Source organism: Engystomops pustulosus, chromosome 2, assembly GCF_040894005.1.
Source record: "Engystomops pustulosus chromosome 2, aEngPut4.maternal, whole genome shotgun sequence".
In the NCBI taxonomy this organism is placed as follows: Eukaryota; Metazoa; Chordata; class Amphibia; order Anura; family Leptodactylidae; genus Engystomops; species Engystomops pustulosus.
In genome coordinates, this window is record NC_092412.1 from 132,890,964 (window position 1) to 132,912,501 (window position 21,538).

Here is a 21,538-nt window from a genome sequence, read left to right on the forward strand (position 1 = left end):
CTGCTGCTCCTCCTGTCCTCCGGTCTCCCTGCACAAGGTCCAGAGAGCGGGAGCATCAATCATTGCTCCTCACTAATGTTATCTACACATGGAGGCCGGAAGGACAGGAGAACCTGTCAGCAGGCTGGAGATGCTTGCAGTGCACGCTGTTCACAGCCTGCATACACACCATGCCCCCCGGTCCCATCTCAGCTCTGTATAGTAATCGTGTCTGTGTTCTTAAAGAAACAGACGCAATTAATTTCATGGTGGGTGATTCAGGCGGCACTGGGCGCCCGAATCACCCACATTACAGACGCCCAGGGTGCCGCTCTAATCAAGGCTCGGGCATCTGCCGCCTGAAGCGAGATTTTCATCTCGCCTCATGGCAGATGCGGCCCTGTATGCTCCTAAGCTCTGTGTTATAGGAAGTTATCTGTGATGAGAATCAGCAGCATTAAGACATCACTTTAGTTTCAGACTACAAGCGGTCACCACACAAACACCTCATATGGTACCACATGTATGGTATTATTGAACCTGCTCAATGAATGCCATTAGAAGAAACTAAAAAGCACCAAAATTTATTTTTGCTTATACAGTCCCAAATAAAATGCAATAAAAAGTGATCAAAAAACACATCTATAACAAAATGGTACTGTTGTACAACAGTACAACATGCCCCACAAAAAAACAGGCTCTAACTTTGAAAATAGCAATGTAAATAGGATTGATTTTTCCCCACATTAGGTTTTATTCTATAACATATAGACATATGTTACATATAGAAATCTGGTATTTCCGCAGTAATTGGTACTGACCTATAGAATAAAGATAACATTTTACTTAGGATATACAGTGACAACTAAAAAAATGTTGAATATCAATTACAGATTTTTTGTTTTTTCTACTCCCTCCCCACAAAATATTTTTACAATCCAATCCAAACCACTAAAAATGGGGCATCCCCTTGAAAGTCCAGAAAACTTTTATTCTATTTGTAAACTGTCTGATGTCATAATAAAATATGAAGACATTTTAAAAATGATGAAATAATTAGAGATGAGCGAGCACTAAAATGCTCGGGTACTCGTTATTCGAGACGAACTTTTCCCGATGCTCGAGTGCTCGTTTCGAGTAACGAGCCCCATTGAAGTCAATGGGAGACTCGAGCATTTTTCAAGGGGACCAAGGCTCTGCACAGGGAAGCTTGGCCAAACACCTGGGAACCTCAGAAAAGGATGGAAACACCACGGAAATGGACAGGAAACAGCAGGGGCAGCATGCATGGATGCCTCTGAGGCTGCTTAAATGCACCATTATTCCAAAATTATGGGCAACAGCATGGCCATGACAGAGTGACAGAATGAAGCTAGATAGCATCTAAAACATCCAATAATTGACCCTGACACTATAGGGGACGGCATGCAGAGGCAGCGGCAGCAGCGGAAGGCTAGAGAGTGGCATGGCGACATACCCTAAATGGACTCAGGCTTCAAACCAATGGGTAGCAGAGAGGAACCAAAGGAGGTGAGCAAGAAGCGCTCAAATAATATCGGTACATGATAAAAGTTTGCCAGTATATTTTGTGGATTACACAGCAGGGTGGCGACAAAGTTAACATGGAAGCCATGAAAACAATCCAAAATTCTGCCTGACACAGCTCGTTTGATAAGGGGACGATGTATGGAGGCAGTGAACTAGTAGTAGATTAAAGGTGCTGCAGTTAAAACTATGTTAGTTGTTTCTTGGCATGGAGCTGGCGCTCCGCTGCCAGGCGAGCTTTCGCCAATCCAAGCCCCTGTCTCTAGGCTACTCCCCAAACAGCACTTCTAAGAACCTTTCGGATAAGATCAAGTGTAGTAGCGTTCTTATAAGTTTGGGATATGGCGGGTGAGGGGAATGTAAACATCTGCGCAAGAAGCGCTGAAATAATATCCGTAAATGAAAAAAGTTTTCCAGTATATTTTGTGGCTTACACAGCAGGGTGGCGACAAAGTTAACAAGTTTAATGTGGAATGCCCTGCAATAGCTCTTGGGCGGTGTGCCTTTTATCACCTAGGCTCAGCAGTTTGAGCACCGCCTGCTGTCGCTTAGCGACGGCACTGCTGCTGTGCCTAGAGCTACCGACTGATGGCGCAATGCCCGCGGATGGTAATTCGGAGGAGGAGGAGGTGGAGGAGGGGTGGGAGGATTTGGAGGTATAGTAGGCCTTTGAGACCTGGACCGAGGTAGGCCCCGCAATCCTCTGTGTCGGCAGTATATGACCAGCCCCAGGGTCAGACTCGGTCCCAGCCTGCACCAAGTTAAGTGTAGTAGCGTTCTTATAAGTTTGGGATATGGCGGGTGAGGGGGATGTAAACAGATGCGCAAGAAGAGCTGAAATAATATCCGTAAATGGTAAAAGTTTGCCAGTATATTTTGTGGATTGCACAGCAGGGTGGCGACAAAGTTAACAAGTTTGTTGTGGAAGCCATGAAACCAACCCAAAATTCTGCCTGACACAGCACGTTTGATAAGGCGGGCATGTATGGAGGCAGTGAACTAGTAGTAGATTAAAGGTGCTGCAGTTAAAACTATGTTAGTTGGTTCTTGGCATGGAGCTGCCGCTCCGCTGCCAGGCGAGCTTTCGCCAATCCAAGCCCCTGTCTCTAGGCTACTCCCCAAACAGCACTTCTAAGAACCTTTTGTATAAGATCAAGTGTAGTAGCGTTCTTATAAGTTTAGGATATGGCGGGTGAGGGGAATGTAAACAGATGCGCAAGAAGCGCTGAAATAATATCCGTAAATGGTAAAAGTTTTCCAGTATATTTTGTGGATTACACAGCAGGGTGGCGACAAAGTTAACAAGTTTGTTGTGGAAGCCATGAAAACAACCCAAAATTCTGCCTGACACAGCACGTTTGATAAGGCGGGCATGTATGGAGGCAGTGAACTAGTAGTAGATTAAAGGTGCTGCAGTTAAAACTATGTTAGTTGGTTCTTGGCATGGAGCTGCCGCTCCGCTGCCAGGCGAGCTTTCGCCAATCCAAGCCCCTGTCTCTAGGCTACTCCCCAAACAGCACTTCTAAGAACCTTTTGTATAAGATCAAGTGTAGTAGCGTTCTTATAAGTTTGGGATATGGCGGGTGAGGGGAATGTAAACAGATGCGCAAGAAGCGCTGAAATAATATCCGTAAATGGTAAAAGTTTGCCAGTGTATTTTGTGGATAACACAGCAGGGTGGCGACAAAGTTAACAACTTTGATGTGGAATCCATGAAAACAACCCAAATTTCGGCCTGACAAACCTCGTTTGATAAAGGGACGATGTATGGAGGCAGCTATATGGACGACTTTTGGAGGTAGCAATGGAGACAACGTGTGGAGGCTGCTATGGAGACAATTCAATTTGGATAGTGCCTGTATGTGGCAGTCCAAAAAATTTTTCAAACCAGAGGAGCAGGTAGGTGGCCCTCCAGAAAAATGGAATAGATTGAGTGCCTGTATGTGGCAGTCCAAAAAAGTTTTTAAACCAGAGGAGCAGGTAGGTGGCCCTCCAGAAAAATTGAATAGATTGAGTGCCTGTATGTGGCAGTCCAAAAAAGTTTTTAAACCAGAGGAGCAGGTAGGTGGCCCTCCAGAAAAATGGAATAGATTGAGTGCCTGTATGTGGCAGTCCAAAAAAGTTTTTAAACCAGAGGAGCAGGTAGGTGGCCCTCCAGAAAAATTGAATAGATTGAGTGCCTGTATGTGGCAGTCCAAAAAAGTTTTCAAACCAGAGGAGCAGGTAGGTGGCCCTCCAGAAAAATGGAATAGATTGAGTGCCTGTATGTGGCAGTCCAAAAAATTTTTCAAACCAGAGGAGCAGGTAGGTGGAGCTCCAGAAAAATTGAATAGATTGAGTGCCTGTATGTGGCACTCCCAAAAATTGTTTAAAACAGAGGACCGGGTCGGTGGCCCTCCAGAAAAATTAAATGCATAAAGTACTATAGGTAGAGCCAGTGGGCCCTGTCAAAAAATAGCCAGTTTCCTCTGCTTTACTGTACAAAGAGCAGGAGAAGGAGGAAAATGAGGAGGAGGAGGAGGAGGAGTGGATAAATTATTCAGGTTGAGCTTCCTTCACCTGCTGGAGATTGGAAATTAGGAGAAATCCATGCTTTATTCATCTTGATAAGCGTCAGCCTGTCAGCGCTGTCAGTCGACAGGCGTGTACGCTTATCGGTGATGATGCCACCAGCTGCACTGAAAACCCGCTCGGACAAGACGCTAGCGGCAGGGCAGGCAAGAACCTCCAAGGCGTACAGCGCCAGTTCGTGCCACATGTCCAGCTTTGAAACCCAGTAGTTGTAGGGAGCTGTGTGATCATTTAGGACGATGGTATGGTCAGCTACGTACTCCCTCACCATCTTTCTGTAAAGATCAGCCCTACTCTGCCGAGACTGGGGACAGGTGACAGTGTCTTGCTGGGGTGACATAAAGCTGGCAAAAGCCTTGTAAAGCGTACCCTTGCCAGTGCTGGACAAGCTGCCTGCTCGCCTACTCTCCCTCGCTACTTGTCCCGCAGAACTACGCACTCTGCCGCTAGCGCTGTCAGAAGGGAAATACTGTTTCAGCTTGTGCACCAGGGCCTGCTGGTATTCATGCATTCTCACACTCCTTTCCTCTCCAGGGATGAGAGTGGAAAGATTTTGCTTGTACCGTGGGTCCAGGAGAGTGAACACCCAGTAATCGGTGCTGGAATAAATTCTTTGAACGCGAGGGTCACGGGATAGGCAGCCTAGCATGAAATCTGCCATATGCGCCAGAGTACCAACGCGTAAGAATTCGCTCCCCTCACTGGCCTGACTGTCCATTTCCTCCTCCTCCAACTCCTCCAATTCCTCTTCTTCTGCCCATACACGCTCAACAGTGAAGGACTCAACAATGGTCCCCTCTTGTGTCTCGCCAACATTCTCCTCCTCTTCCTCCTCATCCTCCTCCACCTCCACCTCCTCCGATATGCGCTGAGAAACAGACCTAAGGGTGCTTTGGCTATCAACAAGGGAATCTTCTTCCCCCGTCTCTTGTGAGGAGCGCAAAGCTTCCGACTTCATGCTGACCAGAGAGTTTTTCAACAGGCCAAGCAGCGGGATGGTGAGGCTGATGATGGCAGCATCGCCACTGACCATCTGTGTTGACTCCTCAAAGTTACTCAGCACCTGACAGATATCAGACATCCACGTCCACTCCTCATTGTAGACTTGAGGAAGCTGACTGACCTGACTACCAGTTCTGGTGGAAGTTGACATCTGGCAGTCTACAATCGCTCGGCGCTGCTGGTAAACTCTGGATAACATGGTCAGTGTTGAATTCCACCTCGTGGGCACGTCGCACAACAGTTGGTGAGCGGGCAGTTGGAGGCGGCGCTGCGCTGCCCTGAGAGTGGCAGCATCTGTGCTGGACTTCCTGAAATGCGCACAGATGCGGCGCACCTTCGTGAGCAAATCAGACAGATTGGGGTATGTCTTGAGGAAACGCTGAACTATCAGATTTAACACATGGGCCAGGCATGGCACATGTGTCAGTCTGCCGAGTTGCAGAGCCGCCACCAGGTTACGGCCGTTGTCACACACAACCATGCCTGGCTTCAGGTTCAGCAGTGCCAGCCACAGATCAGTCTGCGCCGTGATGCCCTGTAATAGTTCTTGGGTGGTGTGCCTTTTATCGCCTAGGCTCAGCAGTTTGAGCACCGCCTGCTGTCGCTTAGCGACGGCACTGCTGCTGTGCCTAGAGCTACCGACTGATGGCGCCATGCCCACGGATGGTCGTTCGGAGGAGGAGGTGGAGGAGGGGTGGGAGGAGGAGGAGGCATAGTAGGCCTCAAACACCTGGACCGAGGTAGGCCCCGCAATCCTCGGCGTCGGCAGTATATGACCAGCCGCAGGGTCACACTCGGTCCCAGCCTCCCCCAAGTTAACCCAATGTGCCGTCAGAGATATATAGTGGCCCTGCCCGGCAGCACTCGTCCACGTGTCCGTGGTCAGGTGGACCTTGTCAGAAACGGCGTTGGTCAGGGCACGGATTATGTTGTCTGACACGTGCTGGTGCAGGGCTGGGACGGCACATCGGGAAAAGTAGTGGCGGCTGGGGACCGAATACCGAGGGGCGGCCGCCGCCATGAGGCTGCGAAAGGCCTTGGTCTCTACTAGCCTATAGGGCAGCATCTCCAAGCTTAGCAATCTGGAGATGTGCACATTAAGGGCTTGGGCGTGCGGGTGGGTTGCACTATATTTGCGTTTCCGCTCCAGCGTCTGGGGTATGGAGAGCTGAACGCTGGTGGATGCTGTGGAGGATCGTGGAGGCGACGATGGGGTTTTTGTGGCAGGGTCCTGGGCAGGGGGCTGACTATCAGCTGACACAGGGGAAGGAGCAGTGGTGTGCACGGCCGGAGGTGAACGCGCTTGTTGCCACTGAGTGGGGTGTTTAGCATTCATATGCCTGCGCATACTGGTGGTAGTTAAGCTAGTAGTGGTGGAACCCCTGCTGATCCTGGTTTGGCAAATGTGGCACACCACAGTCCGTCGGTCATCCGGTGTTTCCTTAAAGAACCTCCAGACTTCTGAAAATCTAGCCCTCGCCGCAGGAGCCCTTGCCAAGGGAGCTTCACTAGTTGACACATTTGGCGCTGATGCACCAGCTCTGGCCCTGCCTCTCCGTCTGGCCCCACCACTGCCTCTTCCAACCTGTTCTGGTCGAGGACTCTCCTCCGTCTCAGAAGCACTGTGTTCACCCGGCCTCTCAACCCGTCTTGGGTCTGTCACCTCATCATCCTCCGATCCCTCAGTCTGCTCCCCCCTCGGACTTCCTGCCCTGTCAACAACTTCCCCACTGTCTGACAACCGTGTCTCCTCATCGTCGGACACCTCTTTACACACTTCTTCCAGTACGTCAACAAGGTCATCATCACCCACAGACTGCGACTGGTGGAAAACCTGGGCATCGGAAAATTGCTCATCAGCAACCGGACAAGTGGTTTGTGACTGTGGGAATGGTCCAGAAAACAGTTCCTCAGAGTATACCGGTTCAAATGGCAAATTTTGCTGGGAGGGGGCAGACTGGGGGGGAGGAGGCTGAGGTGCAGGAGCTGGAGGAGTGCCGATTTCGGTGACATGGGTGGACTGCGTGGAAGACTGACTGGTGGACAAATTGCTCGAAGCATTGTCGGCAATCCACGACATCACCTGTTCGCACTGTTCTGGCCTCAACAGTGCTCTACCACGATTCCCAGTAACTTCAGACATGAACCTAGGGAGTGTAGCTCTGCGGCGTTCCCCTGCTCCCTCATAAGCAGGTGGTGTATCACCCCGCCCAGGACCACGGCCTCTGACCCCTGCAGTAGTTGGACGCCCACGTCCCCGCCCTCGTCCTCTACCCCTAGCCCTCGGGTTAAACATTTTGAAAATGAGAGTTATAACTTGAATTTTTTTTTTAACTTTTTTTGTTTTTTTTTTGTTTTTTTTTTGTGTTTTTTAGTTTTTAAAACCAAACGATGCTATCCTATTGCTATGGCTATTTTATAGCCAAGTATGAAAGCACACTGCTATGCCAGATGAGATGACGCTGAGTTATGAAAAAAATAAACGTAAAATAAAAAAGGAAATGGCAGACTGTGCCTAATTGAAATACAACCCCGGGCCCTAATAATTTTCCCACTTCGGTCTTTGCGATGGATATGTGCGTCACTAAGCGCAAAACACAGTGGTCGCAAGTCTGACTCCAAATTGCTCACAATTTGCTAGTAGATGCACTGCAACAACTACAGCCACCAGCAGATCAACCAGAAATCAAATATATATAACGCTACTGTAGGCGTAATTAAGCCGTTTGTATTCTCCTATGGCTATTTTGTAGCCAAGTATTACAGCACACTACTATGCCAGATGAGATGACGCTGAGTTATGAAAAAAATAAACGTAAAATAAAAAAGGAAATGGCAGACTGTGCCTAATTGAAATACAACCCCGGGCCCTAATAAATTTTCCCACTTCGGTCTTTGCGATGGATATGTGCGTCACTAAAACACAGTGGTCGCAAGTCTGACTCCAAATTGCTCACAATTTACTAGTAGATGCACTGCAACAACTACAGCCACCAGCAGATCAACCAGAAAACAAATATATATAACGCTACTGTAGGCGTAATTAAGCCGTTTGTATTCTCCTATGGCTATTTTCTAGCCAAGTATTACAGCACACTACTATGCAAGATGAGATGACACTGAGTTATTAAAACAATAAACGTAAAATAAAAAGAAACTGGCAGACTGTGCCTAATTCTACTCAAACCCCTAATAAATTTTCCCACTTTGGTGTTTGAGGTGGATATGTGTGTCACTAAGAGCTAAACACAACGGTAGCAAGTCCCCCTGCTAATTCCTCACAATATGGTACTAGCTGCAAATAAAAAAAAAAAAAAATTATAACGTTATTGTAGCCCTAAGAAGGGCTGTTGGGTTCTTTTAGAATCACTCCTGCCTAACAGTAAGCTAATAGAACACCCTAACGCTTTCCCTGACCAGCAGCAGCTCTCTCCCTAGCGGCATCCAGACAGAGAATGATCCGAGCAGCGCGGGCAGCGGCTAGTCTATCCCAGGGTCACCTGATCTGGCCAGCCAACCACTGCTATCTACGTGTAAGGGTACCACGTCATGCTGGGTGGAGTGCAGAGTCTCCTGGCTTGTGATTGGCTCTGTTTCTGGCCGCCAAAAAGCAAAACGGCGGGAGCTGCCATTTTCTCGAGCGGGCGAAATACTCGTCCGAGCAACGAGCAGTTACGAGTACACTAATGCTCGATCGAGCATCAAGCTCGGACGAGTATGTTCGCTCATCTCTAGAAATAATAAAGAAGGCATATGGAAAATGCAAGTAACTAATTAAGGTGCTAAAATTATCTGACTGAAAAGGAGATAATTTTGAATTTTGAAAAGGGCAGATATTTAAAAATATTTTGCCAAATTTTAAAAAATGTGCTGAAAAGCCCTAACTTGACTTTTATACTCAGGTCTATGCATTTCCCACCCTAGGTTTATACCCAAGTCAATAGTATTTTTTTGTGTTAAAAATAGGTACCTCAGCTTATTCTCGAGTATTTTTGATATACAAAGTTATATATATATTCGTTCATACAGCGTAAGCTGATCACTGTATATGTTAAAGGCATCCCCGGGACTTACTCCCCAGCCATAGGACATAATTTGCTTTGTGGTTGATTTTATTACTAAAGAGCAAATTATACAAAGGTTAGAGCAACAAAGGAACTTGACTTTGCTGGCACCTTTGTGCAATTGTTTCAAGACCTTTCATGGCTCACTCTTCAAAAAAGAAGGCACCTTTCTCAAATTGCTGTTCTCAAATACACATTGGTCGGTAAGCATGACTTGGGCATTACTGTTTATCCCCCTTTTATATAATGGTTAATTGTGTTACCTTGAATGTAAAGGGCCTTAACTCCAATGTGAAGCTGTTTAATGCTCCTGAAAGCTGAGGTAGCTTTTATACAGGAGATCCACTTTGACCAAGCAGGGACTGACAACTTTGCTTGACACTACTTCCCGCATACCAACTCAGCATTCCATGACACAAAAAGAGCGGGAGTAGTGATTCTCCTGTCACATACTTGCCCAATAACTTTCCAACCTCACAGTTAGATCCTCATTATTTTACAGGGTTCCTTGAGAGACCGACCTATTATACTTTGTTTAATTTATCCTCCTAAAACAGCTCACATCCCCTTTTACATGTTAAAAAACATATCAGCATTAATGATAATAAAAATGCAGATGCACTTTGAGGTGCAAATACATTGTGTGAACACAGCCTGTGGCCATGTTCAGAAGATGCGATTGTGTTTTAACAGGTTACGGAACGGGCCTTTTCCTGTTTTTTCATTTCCATTTTTCACTCCCCACCTTCAAAAAGTATAAGTTTTTTATTTTTACACGTAAAGAGCTGTTTGACAGCTTGTTTTCTGCGTAACAAATTGCACTTGATAGTGATGGTATTGAATATTCCATGCCATGTACTGGGAAACGGGAAAAAATTCCAAATGCAATGAAAATGGTGAAAAAAACGCATTTGCGCCATTTTCTTGTGGGCTTGGATATTACGTCTTTCACTGTGCGCCCCAATTCACATGTCTACTTTAGTCATTGGGTCGGTACGATCACGGGGATATCAAATTTGTATAGGTTTTATAATGTTTTCATACATTTACAAAAATTAAGACCTCCTGTACAAAATTTTATACTGAAGTAAACACATTAAGGAAGTATAAATAGAGACTGAAAGAAATGTTGCCAAGAAAAGTAAAATATTCCCAATTTATTTTACAAATATATAAATTAAAAAACTAAAAACTGGAAGTGTGGCCCCCCTGAGGAATAACAAATCAACACAAAGATTCTCTATATATTCTGGTGCAGGTTCAGCACCTTCAGGTCTTTGTTTGGCACTATGGATAACGGCAGACAGATGTTTATCCCAGGAAACTTTCCAGGTTTTTGCCACTTTTAGTGTTAACAACTTTTGACCCAAAAGGAATATTGCACATCAACCATGATGGTGACCTTTACCTATTATACTATATGCTAGGGTATTCCCTAATTTACCCTTTAGTTTCTGAAAAAAGTCTTTAGACTTTGCCACACAATTATATATTATGTACAGTGAGTTTACTTTCTGGGTATATAGGGGACATTGTCTTTTTGATTGATAGGATATCTTCTGAATTCTCCTTTCCAAACTCACCCAATGATTTCTGCCACTTAGCTCTAATTAATTTTTTTACAAACTAAATGTGGGCCTAGTCTCTTGTCTTCTCTGGGTATAAAGTTAGTGATAGAATGCTTGCCTTCGTAGATGGCCTCCCCCTCACAGATTAGGTAAGACAGCGGTAGCCCTAGAATATGTAATGATTTGAATGGCTAAAATAGCTAACATATTTACTGAATTGTGATCCTAAAACCGCACAGGGCTTATTTAATCTTTACAAGAGCGTAGGGAGTGGTCATATAAACAGGTCAAGGGGATCCTTTCCCCCCCTATCACACCAATACAGTTACATGCTGGATATAGGGCTCATAGCATCTCTCAGCAGTGGGCCTGAGGGCAATCCAGGGGTCTCCAACCATCTACCCCATATAGCATCGAACTATTTTAATACCATTCTTTTGTTATAGACAGCCCTTTGCAATCTGATATAGTCATTCAACTGACCCTTCAATTCTGTAATTTTTGGGATAGTGGGTTGTATCCAATGGGAGGCGATTACCTTGCACGCCTGGTATAGAATACACCATACAGTGATCTTGACTGACCCCTCCACATTTGTGTCTCCAAGGTAGCCTAGTATACATGTTAATACAGAAGGTTGAATAGTAATGGAGCATACCTCTCTGATTAATGCCAAAACATCTGACATCAAACATCAAAACAGTAGGACTCTAATTGGATACAGCCCCAAAACATATGTAGTATATCCAAATTCTCCCCTTTGCATTTGGGACACTCTGCAAGGCTCTTGCCCCTATTTTCTCCAATATCACTGGAGACTTATAAGCTCTGTGGATCAATAGTAGCTGTGACTATACGTCACAATCTATACGTTATGTTACCATACTAACTTATCACAGTGTTCTACTGGGAAGCAAGAAATAACTTCCTGTAAATCTTTGAAGCATATTGTATCTCTTCTCTTTTTGCTTCTGCTTTCTGCAGCCAGGGGACATCTCTCCTCACTCAGACCCTCCTTCTACTTATTTTAACACTTCACACAGAAAGTCCTGCTAACCTTATCAAGATTCAGTGTATCCCCTCTTCTCCTCCTCCAGCCGTAACCCCTTTTAAATGTGCCCTATGGAGTCCTTTGATCTCCTGGCCATCACTGAAACATGGATCCAGCAGGATGAATCTGCCTCCCTTGCAGAATTGTCTTTTGGTGGTCATTCCAGGTCAGACCATAACCTTCTTTCTTTTATTTTCAATAATCCTTAACCTCCTCAGAATCCTTCCCCCATGGTTCGTAATGGAACCCATGTGCCATTGACTCACCAACGCATAGGAACCTTACAGTCTGCAATATCCCCCATCTCCTCTTTCACCTGTCCATACCTGGCTACTAACCACTATAATCATACTGTCAGAAGCGCCTTAGATGAAATGGCATCACTTTCTATCTGAAATTTTCAACACAGACGCCGGCAACCTTGGCACATGGACAAAACTTATTTCCTTCAGCAGTGCTCCAGGTTTGCCGAACGTCTGTGGAGAAAATTGCGCACATCTGCATTCTTTCTACACTTCAAATTTATGCTCAAAACCTATAACTCTGCACTTCACCTTGCTAAACATGTCTATTTTACTAATCTAATAACCTCAAACCTCATAACCTCTCTCTAATAACCTCAAAAGGCTCTTTGATACTGTACATTCCTTACTAACACCAAAGGTGCAGCCACCTGTCACAGGCCTTGAAGCTGAAGATCTGGCCACCTACTTTTCCTCAAGAAATATTTTCTCAATCCGTTCAATCCACTAATCCCCTTCCTCCAGTACCTTACCTTGTTCACTCTCTTCCTTTGAGAAAGAGGAAGAAGTGTACCCCACCCCTCACATCTCATACAGTCTCTTTCCCCAACAGTCACTTCTCACCTCACTAAAATCTCTAACCTCTCTCTCATTCTGGTGTCGTCCCCTCTTCTTTCAAGCATGAGGTTGTTGGACTCATCCAGTGCTACCAACTACCAGTTTCTAATTTCCCTTTCATCTCCAAACTCCTGGAACGCTGGACTATTCTATACTAACCCGCTATCTTTGAGCTAACTCCCCCTTGACCCCTACAATCTGTCATTTTTTCTATGCACTCTTTTGAAACTGCTCTTACTTAAGTCTCCAATTATCTCCTCACTGCTAAATGCAAAGGTGACTATTTGCTACTCATTTTTCTGGATCTCTCGGCAGCGTTCAATACTGTGGACCACTAGCTTTTCCTCAGTATGCTTTGCTGTATTGGCCTAGAGGACACTGCACTCTCTTGGTTTTCTTCCTATGTCTCTGACCACACTTTTAGTGTCTCCTTTTCCGAATCTTTCTTTTCTCATCTTCCACTCAGTATCAGGGTTTCTCAGGGCTCAGTCCTAGATCCTCTTCTCTTTTCCCTCTATACTGCCCCCATCGGACAAACCACCAGTAGATTTGGTTTCCAGTAGCAAGTCTATGCTGATGATACCCAGCTGTATACTTCTGCACGTAATATCACCCGTGCCTTAATTCAGAACACTAGTAATTGTCGCTCTGCTGTCTCTAACATCATGTCCTCTCTCTTCTTCAAACTTAATCTATCTAAGACTGAAGTTCTTATCTTTCTACCATCTACTAACCGAGCCAACTATGACTTCTCCATCTCGGTCTGCAGGATCACTATAGCACCGAGGCCGCAGGTCTGCTGTCTTGGGGTTGTGCTGGACTCTGACCTCTCCTTAGCACTGTATATTCAATTTCTTCCTCGGTCTTGCCACATGCATCTCAGAAACATCTCCATAATCTTCCCATTTCTGACAATTGAAACCTCTAAAATTGTTGCTCTGATTCACTGTTGACTACTGTAAACTGCTAATTGGTCTTCCACTCACTTAACTCTCTCTTCCAAAATCCCCTTCAGAATTAATTTTAAAATAATAACCCTCATCCACAAAGCTCTGTATAATGCTACACCTCCCTATCTCTCTTCTCTAATCTCAGTCTAAAGCCCAACCTGTGCTCTTCTATCTGCCAGTGATAGAAAAATATCATATTTTACCCCTCAAGAGGGGTCAGATAAAGCCAGACTGACACATAGAAAGAATAATTAAAATATATAACAATCTTTATTACCATAATTACACATACAAATACACATATTGCAGATAATATACTTTACAAATGACAAACAGATGCAGTTCTGAAGTGGTAAAACACAGATATGAAGCAGTCATGTCCGGACATATATATGGAGATGTGTGAAAGTAATCATTAAAGAGAGGGAAGAACTGGGAAAAAGGTAATCTCCTGGCCAGGGGCGGACTGGCCATTAACTCCACCGGGAAAAATCCCGGTGGGCCGACCTGTCTGGGTGATCTAGGGCCGGTCCGTGCAGGAGCATGTAACACAGTGCAGGCTGACAGCACAGAGAGCAGCCTCACCTACAGTACAGGCCGCCCGTGCACTGTACTGGGGTCAGCAGCAGAGAGTCTGATGGAAGCTGCTGTGATTAGCAGACAGCTGATTACAGCTACGCGGAGCTCAGCAGGGCTCCAGGACAGCGCTGAGGTCAGGCACAGGGCACTGCTCCGGCCCCTCCCATAACCAGGAAGCAGGAGGCTGCTAGACGGGACGGAGAGGGCTGGGGAGGAACACAAGCCATGTGTATGGAGATCTCAGCCCTGCCAGGCAGCTGCTTCCCTGCACATTGATTCTCCACACAAAGAACTTTGTTACTCTCATAAATAGTAAGTGCAATGTGTAAAGTATTTTCTTACATATTTATGTGAGTTTATATATATATGTAATGTATGGGTATGTACTAGTAATGCTCCTGGCATTGTATGGAGAAAGCTTGTAGGCTGAGCTCTCAATACAGAGCAGGTGTCAGCCCCTGTGATATATAGCCCACCTGCCCTTGTGATATACAGCCCACCTGCCCTTGTGGTATACAGCCTAGCAGCCTCTGTGGTATACAGCCCGACAGCCCTTGTGGTATACAGCCCACCTGCCCTTGTGGTATACAGCCCGCCAGCCCTTGTGGTATACAGCCTAGCAGCCCCTGTGGTATACAGCCCGCCTGCCCTTGTGGTATACAGCCCGCCAGCCCTTGTGGTATACAGCCTAGCAGCCCCTGTGGTATACAGCCCGCCTGCCCTTGTGGTATACAGCCCGGCAGCCCCTGTGGTATACAGCCCGCCAGCCCTTTTGGTATACAGCCTGCCAGCCCCTGTGATATATAGCCCGCCTGCCCTTGTGGTATACAGCCCGCCAGCCCTTGTGGTATACAGCCTAGCAGCCCCTGTGGTATACAGCCCACCAGCCCTTGTGGTATATAGCCACCAGCCACTGTTGTATATAGCCTGCCACCCCCTGCTTCCCCCAGTATATAGCCTGCAGCCCCTGCTCCCCCCAGTATATAGCCTGCAGCCCCTGCTCCCCCCAGTATATAGCCTGCAGCCCCTGCTCCCCCCAGTATATAGCCTGCAGCCCCTGCTCCCCCCAGTATATAGCCTGCAGCCCCTGCTCCCCCCAGTATATAGCCTGCAGCCCCTACTCCCCCCAGTATATAGCGTGCAGCCCCTGCTCCCCCCAGTATATAGCCTGCAGCCCCTATAGTAGTTATATTCTTGTACATAGGGGGCAGTATTATAGTAGTTATAGTCTTGTACATAGGGGGCAGTATTATAGTAGTTATATTCTTGTACATATGGGGCAGTATTATAGTAGTTATACTCTTGTACATAGGGGACAGTATTATAGTAGTTATATTCTTGTACATAGGGGCAGTATTATAGTAGTTATATTCTTGTACATAGGGGGCAGTATTATAGTAGTTATATTCTTGTACATAAGGACATACGACAGCACAGGTAACCAAGGATACTTACCCACAAGCTCTATAGCATTTCTCTCTTATAGCGCAGGCAGTGGTTTCATCACTGCACCCGCCAGCAAGCCGATGCCATGCGCAATCTTGGTTATCCCAGGGCGCCTGCACGATCTTAAAAGCAAAGCATCACTGGAAACCCAAGATTGATTGTAGGAGGATATAGTGCTGAAGCTGCTGCCTGCGCTACAATAAAGAAAAGCTATGAAGATTTACCCGGTTCATTAGCAAAACATTGTTTGAATTAAGTCAATCCACTAACAATGTGACTTGTAACATTTTGCAAATTCCACCCACATCACATGACCCCGCCTACTTCATTTGACTCCACCCACAACATAGGGCCACTCTTAGAATTTTTTCCAGGGCCTCTTTAATTTCCCAGTCCGCCCCTGCTCCTGGCCCATCAGTTTGATAGTAAACTGAAACTAGTAATCATGTAGACAGATTTCAATGTTCGATTGCTATGGGGGACACAGAAATCAAAGGTGCGCCTTATAATCCAGTACGCCTTATATATGAACCATACTTACAGACAACAGCTGCCTTGAACTGTGCACAGCTATGCCATCTGCTGGTCATTCATCCTTACAATCAGGTGAGCCTTATAATCCGGTGCGCCTTATAGTACGAAAAATACTGTACTATAATATTAGTATTTACATATAAATGTTCGGAAGCGATACGGAACCTATAGGACATAATTGTTAGATGAAGTGCATGGCGTGCACATACATAGTGTATAATTTTGGTGTCTGCATGTAAATGTTCGGGAGTAAAACCTATAGAAAATAGCATAAGAATGTTGCTCAGGTCATGAACAATTAAAGTGACAAGTGCACAATTATGAAAGCAGAACAAATTGCATATAGTGTACTACAAATTGATAAAGCAATATTACAAATTGTGTGGCTTAATAATAAACATTTATAAAAATATAGCATATAAAGTGTGAGGAAAAAGCATAATATGAGTGTGAAGGAGGTACAATAATAATCATAAAAAATGATCATAATATATGAAAGTAAAATTCATAAATTATAAAGTTAGGCACAGACAATAACACAAGATTACAATAATGTATGATGGTGCATATCATAAAATAAATCATAAACCATAGCAGCATAATCAAATATAAATTCATGAAAAATACCAATAACCATAATAATATTTTATTTTACAGTGCTGTGATAGGTGCTCGTGAGGAATGCTGGTGAAAAAGAAAAAGGGAAGGTGGACAAACGGGAAGTGCATTTGAAGTGAAAACAAAGTGAGGATAGGAAAGCAGGTAAGTATAAATAATTTTATGTAAAGCATCATACCAACATTACGCCCATTGTTATTCATATGAATAATTGTACATACAAGCATACCAAAACGAGAAGAATTTTCGTTTCCATACTATTGCCAAAACGCACACTAAATAAGCTCTATAACTTGTGATGAGGCCGTAACTTCTTCCCATTTTTACCTGGGTGTGTTGTTATGTTGTGCATAAAAACACTTAATCCTACCTACTAATCCTACTTAATGTAGAGGGAAGATTCCATTACCTAACAGAGAAATCACCAATAAAAAATAGGAATATTGTGAGAATAAAGCTCTCACTGTTGCCAAAATACAAAGCGTTGGTGCACTCAATTGTTTCATGAGAACAGGTATAAAACCATAGGTTACAGATGTCTTGACGGTCTCTCTGTGTAGTATTGATTCAGGTATACCTTCCCTATTCGTACCAATGCATCACAAAATTTGCCATTTCTATGTAGAAATCACAAACCATATAACGGCCAATGTATACGACTCTGAAAATATAATACTTAATACAACAAAGCAGTTAAAAACACTTAAAAACTGGTGTAAATTGATGCCAGTCATTCTATGCAAGCATGAAACAGAGAACACAGTGTCCCAAAAATGGGTGGAAATGATGGATCACTGAAGAAAAGGGGCAAAGCTTAAATTGAGGCCCTTTGGTTGGAGTGTATCCAAAGTCCAGATCCAGCGTTTCGCACTGTGCTAAACTTTTCTGAATTGGGCCACCTCTAATGCCCAATGTAATTTTGTCAATGCCCCTCACTTTTAATAAAATGGGATCGGAGTTGTGTTTTTCCCTGAAGTGCAATGCTACAGGTTTCCCTTCAGGGTCAAAATTGCGTCCTCAGTGGCCTTAATATCTCTCACATGCTCTCTAATACGGACTTTCATTGCCCGAATTGTAAGTCCGTTGTAGATCATTTTGCATGGACACGTTGCATAATACACAACGGTGCTGCAAGTGATGTTGTTTGTGCTCTTGTACACTCTGCTGCCTGCTGAGTTCGAAAATGTGCTATTATGTTCAACATTGGGGCACAGAACACATTTGCCACAGGGTTTACATCCCCATGGTGGTGGGTCGGCCCCAAAAATGGTCTTTGGACTCCTCACCATGAGGTCATGAAGATTTTTAGCCCTGCGGGCAGTTACAGTAGGTTATGGTGCGATATATTGTGCCACTGTAGGATCGCAATGCAGGATAAGCCAATATTTTTTAAGGATGCGCCGCATTTGCCCCCAATGAGAGTGGTAATTTGTGATAAATCTCACCTGGTCAGATGTTGTAGTTTGCTTAATTTGGGATATCTGCCAGCGATATTAGATTAATCTCTACCTTAATTCGAAGCTCTCATGCACTCCTCCAGGACTTTTCCTGAGCTGCACCAATTCTCTGGAATGCCCTACCCTGGACTATCAGCCTAATACTCGACCTCCACAATTTCACACATGCTCTTAAAACCCATCTTTTTAGGCAAGCCTATCATACTTGCTAACCACTTGAAATGTCAACTCTCCCTTTACTAAACCTATGTCCTCTTCTCATCGGTTATCTGGCAAACACCAGATATATACCAAGCTCCTGGCTTCTCTGCAGTTATTTTCACCATGGAAATGTACATAAGATGTTGGCTGGTTCAAGCAGAGGAATTTTTCTTAAATTATCTTATACTGTTTCCTTACAAAGAATGGCTGGTCCATTGTACCTCTTGTGTCACCCCTTTATCCTCATAGAATGTAAGCTTTTGTGAGCAGGGCCCTTAGTCCTATTGTTCCATATGAATGTTTGTACTCTGTAATGTAATATTATATTTGTTTATGTCCCCTATGATTTGTAAAGTACTGCAGAATTTGATGGCACTATATAAATAAAGATTATTATTATTATTATCAATCTGTGCGACAACTGCAGCCTAATGAAATGTCATTTGTTGAAAAGAAAAGTGTTGTTTCAAATGTTGTCTGTAATGAGCATGCACAATATAGAGGAATCTGGGTATTCTAAGAATGGGTTTGATGTGCATTATTGGGAGTGGTGTATGGTAAGGCAAAATCTTAGAGTGTGTAAGGAATAATTTCTTCACAGTGGCTCCTAATTTGATTAATGACCACTGAGAATATAAGCCTTGTCCCATTTAAGAGGGTGCATTCCTCTCAACAGGTTTACAAGTTATGGACAAGAGATGGGGAACATGTTGAAATCTTCTAGCCATATGGCAAGAGATGTATTAAAGTGTTTGTCTTTAGACCAGTGCAGATTTGAACTAGACATTTATCTGATGGTGGATGATTAAACTTGCTGGATGATTAATCTGGTGCAGTACAAGACTGGTGAGTTGCACTTTGCACCCCCTATTAGTTGGTCTACTTTTCTGCACCCCAATTTTTAATTTTCTGGTGCAGAGACTGAATTTTTTGGTGCGGCCACGGCCCTTTTTAATGAGGGAGTACTCACTTTTTTCAGACAATGTGGTGCACAGTATTTTAGGTGCAAATTATTCTATTATTCTAGAAAAGACAGATTGGTACATCTCCTCCAAATGTACCCTATTATGTGTCTTTCAGAAATACAGTACATGTATGTTTATAACATGGACTGCTTTCATGCAGAATTAGGCTGGTTTTAACAAAGATTGATTTCTATAGAAGGGTTAATTCTTGTACATGGTGCTTATATCTTTATATAACTGCATTTTACACCAAACATTTCTTGGGTTTGTAGAATTCAGTTACTAGGCAGGGGGAGCTCTCAGCAGATTCCTATTGGTTATCTCTGCAGATACAGACTACAGCTCATCTTCATGTGTAATTGACATTCCTTCCTACGAATCCCCATCCTGTATTCCTGCTTCATTCATGATTCTGATGGTAGATACACATTTTGACATACATTTATTTAAAACTAAAAAATACGATTTAAAGCATTTTTTTTTTTAAATCCACAGAATTCCTTTTGTCAATGACAAAAATCATGTTGCCAGGAACAGTAGGGAATAAGTAACAAACTGCTCAGTGACATCTCTTCAGGCAGGAATGCAGAATTTTCCATAAGTAATAACAGTTTACATATAGAGGGTTAAAGGGCTGCTCTGCTGCTATTTTAAGAAAGCGCTCCAAGGTGCTGATGCTCTACATGGGGGTAATCCACCAATTGTCAGCATACAGCAGGTTAATCTGCCCATGCATACGTCACAGTTGGTCTGGGGGGAGGGTGTCTGCTTTTGTAATGTATTTTGCACAGTTAGCAGCTGCAGGACTCCTTGGTACAGAGACATACACATACACACACAGCCACACTGTGCTGCTGACTATCCTATCCTCACACGCTCCTGCAGATGGCTGTGCGGTGAGTGCTGTGTGTGACTGTGTGTGGAAAGGGCACAAGGGGACAAAATGGTCATTGGTCAATTTTCTGTATATTTTTGTGGGAATCTATGGTGTCATTATTTTGCATTATTATATGAGATGAAAAAAAGGTGAATGAATGAATTGATAGATAGATAGACAGATATGTACCTGTATTTCTCTTAGGTGGATAGAATAATGTGTTGAAAACTTACATTATTATGTAATTTACAGATGTGCCTATCACAGGGGATGTGCCGGTTCTACATCGCTGTAGAAAATATGGTGCATGTTATATGTAAGCTTTATGTAACATGCTGTCAGTAAGGTCATTCATTCTGCAACAATATGTGACTTACAAGATTTTCAATGGAACAGAAGGTGCTTTCACACAAAGATCTTATCACATCTGGCTTTGTATGATGTGAGGTGTGCATTAAAAATGGATGCCTAGTGGAATAGAAATGGTTCAAAGTCTATTTGTAGATGATTTGTTCTACAATTTATGTACTTGTGGCTGTACATTTTATCTTGAAAACATCTGTAGGTAAAAAATTATATGAAAATTGTAAACATGTATTCATATAATTGATGTAATTTAGTGACATGGGGGTCATGCCTAACACCTAGTGTCTGCTCCATCCTTTCCATCTTTAACCCCCAGCTTTTTCCCTTTCTGGTTCTTTTCCCCTGCCTTCTTTTCCCTCCATTTTTCTCTCCTTCACTTCTCCTGCCGCACTGTGCTTCAACCCCTCCTTACAGTCTTCGCTCCCTCTAGTGATGCTGGATAATGGATTAGCTCTGTGTAAGGCACAGCTGATTCAATGGGAGAGGCAGTAGAGAGGAAGGTTGGGAGTTGTCTGCAGCTCAGTACAGTGGTACATAGCATCCACAAAGTGGAATAACCCTCTAATGGTCGGCATAAGGGTGTTACAACATGGACAGGCTCTGCAGTATTTGAGGCTGGAACAAAGGAAGTATTTTGTCTTACTGGGTGGTGATTTAAAGATGTTAAAGGAAATTTCAACTGTAAAATAAATTTTAAATTTAATTGTTAATAATACTTTGTAGTTTAATGCAAATGAATTCTTCTGTTAAAAGAATATTTCATTTCACTTTATGTGCCATTGATGCTATGTTCTATATTGTGTCCATATACCATCACAGTATCATAATGTTTCGCTCTTAGATACCATTCAAAAATGTAAGACCTTTTTTTACATTTCTAAAGGGTCATGACTATGTTAACTGCT

At 43.9% G+C, this 21,538-nt stretch overlaps 1 protein-coding gene across 1 annotated transcript in view; it reads left to right on the top strand.

Annotated features, from left to right (window-relative positions):
• The first annotated feature begins 20,105 nt into the window (after positions 1 to 20,105).
• Positions 20,106 to 21,538, top strand: part of LOC140118495 (CYFIP-related Rac1 interactor A-like) — a 48,321-nt gene continuing 46,888 nt past the window's right edge. The window contains exon 1 of the mRNA XM_072136490.1: positions 20,106 to 20,286. Coding sequence (XP_071992591.1) covers positions 20,121 to 20,286 — 166 coding nt within the window. The 5' untranslated portion in view covers positions 20,106 to 20,120. The remainder of the gene's footprint in view (positions 20,287 to 21,538) is intronic.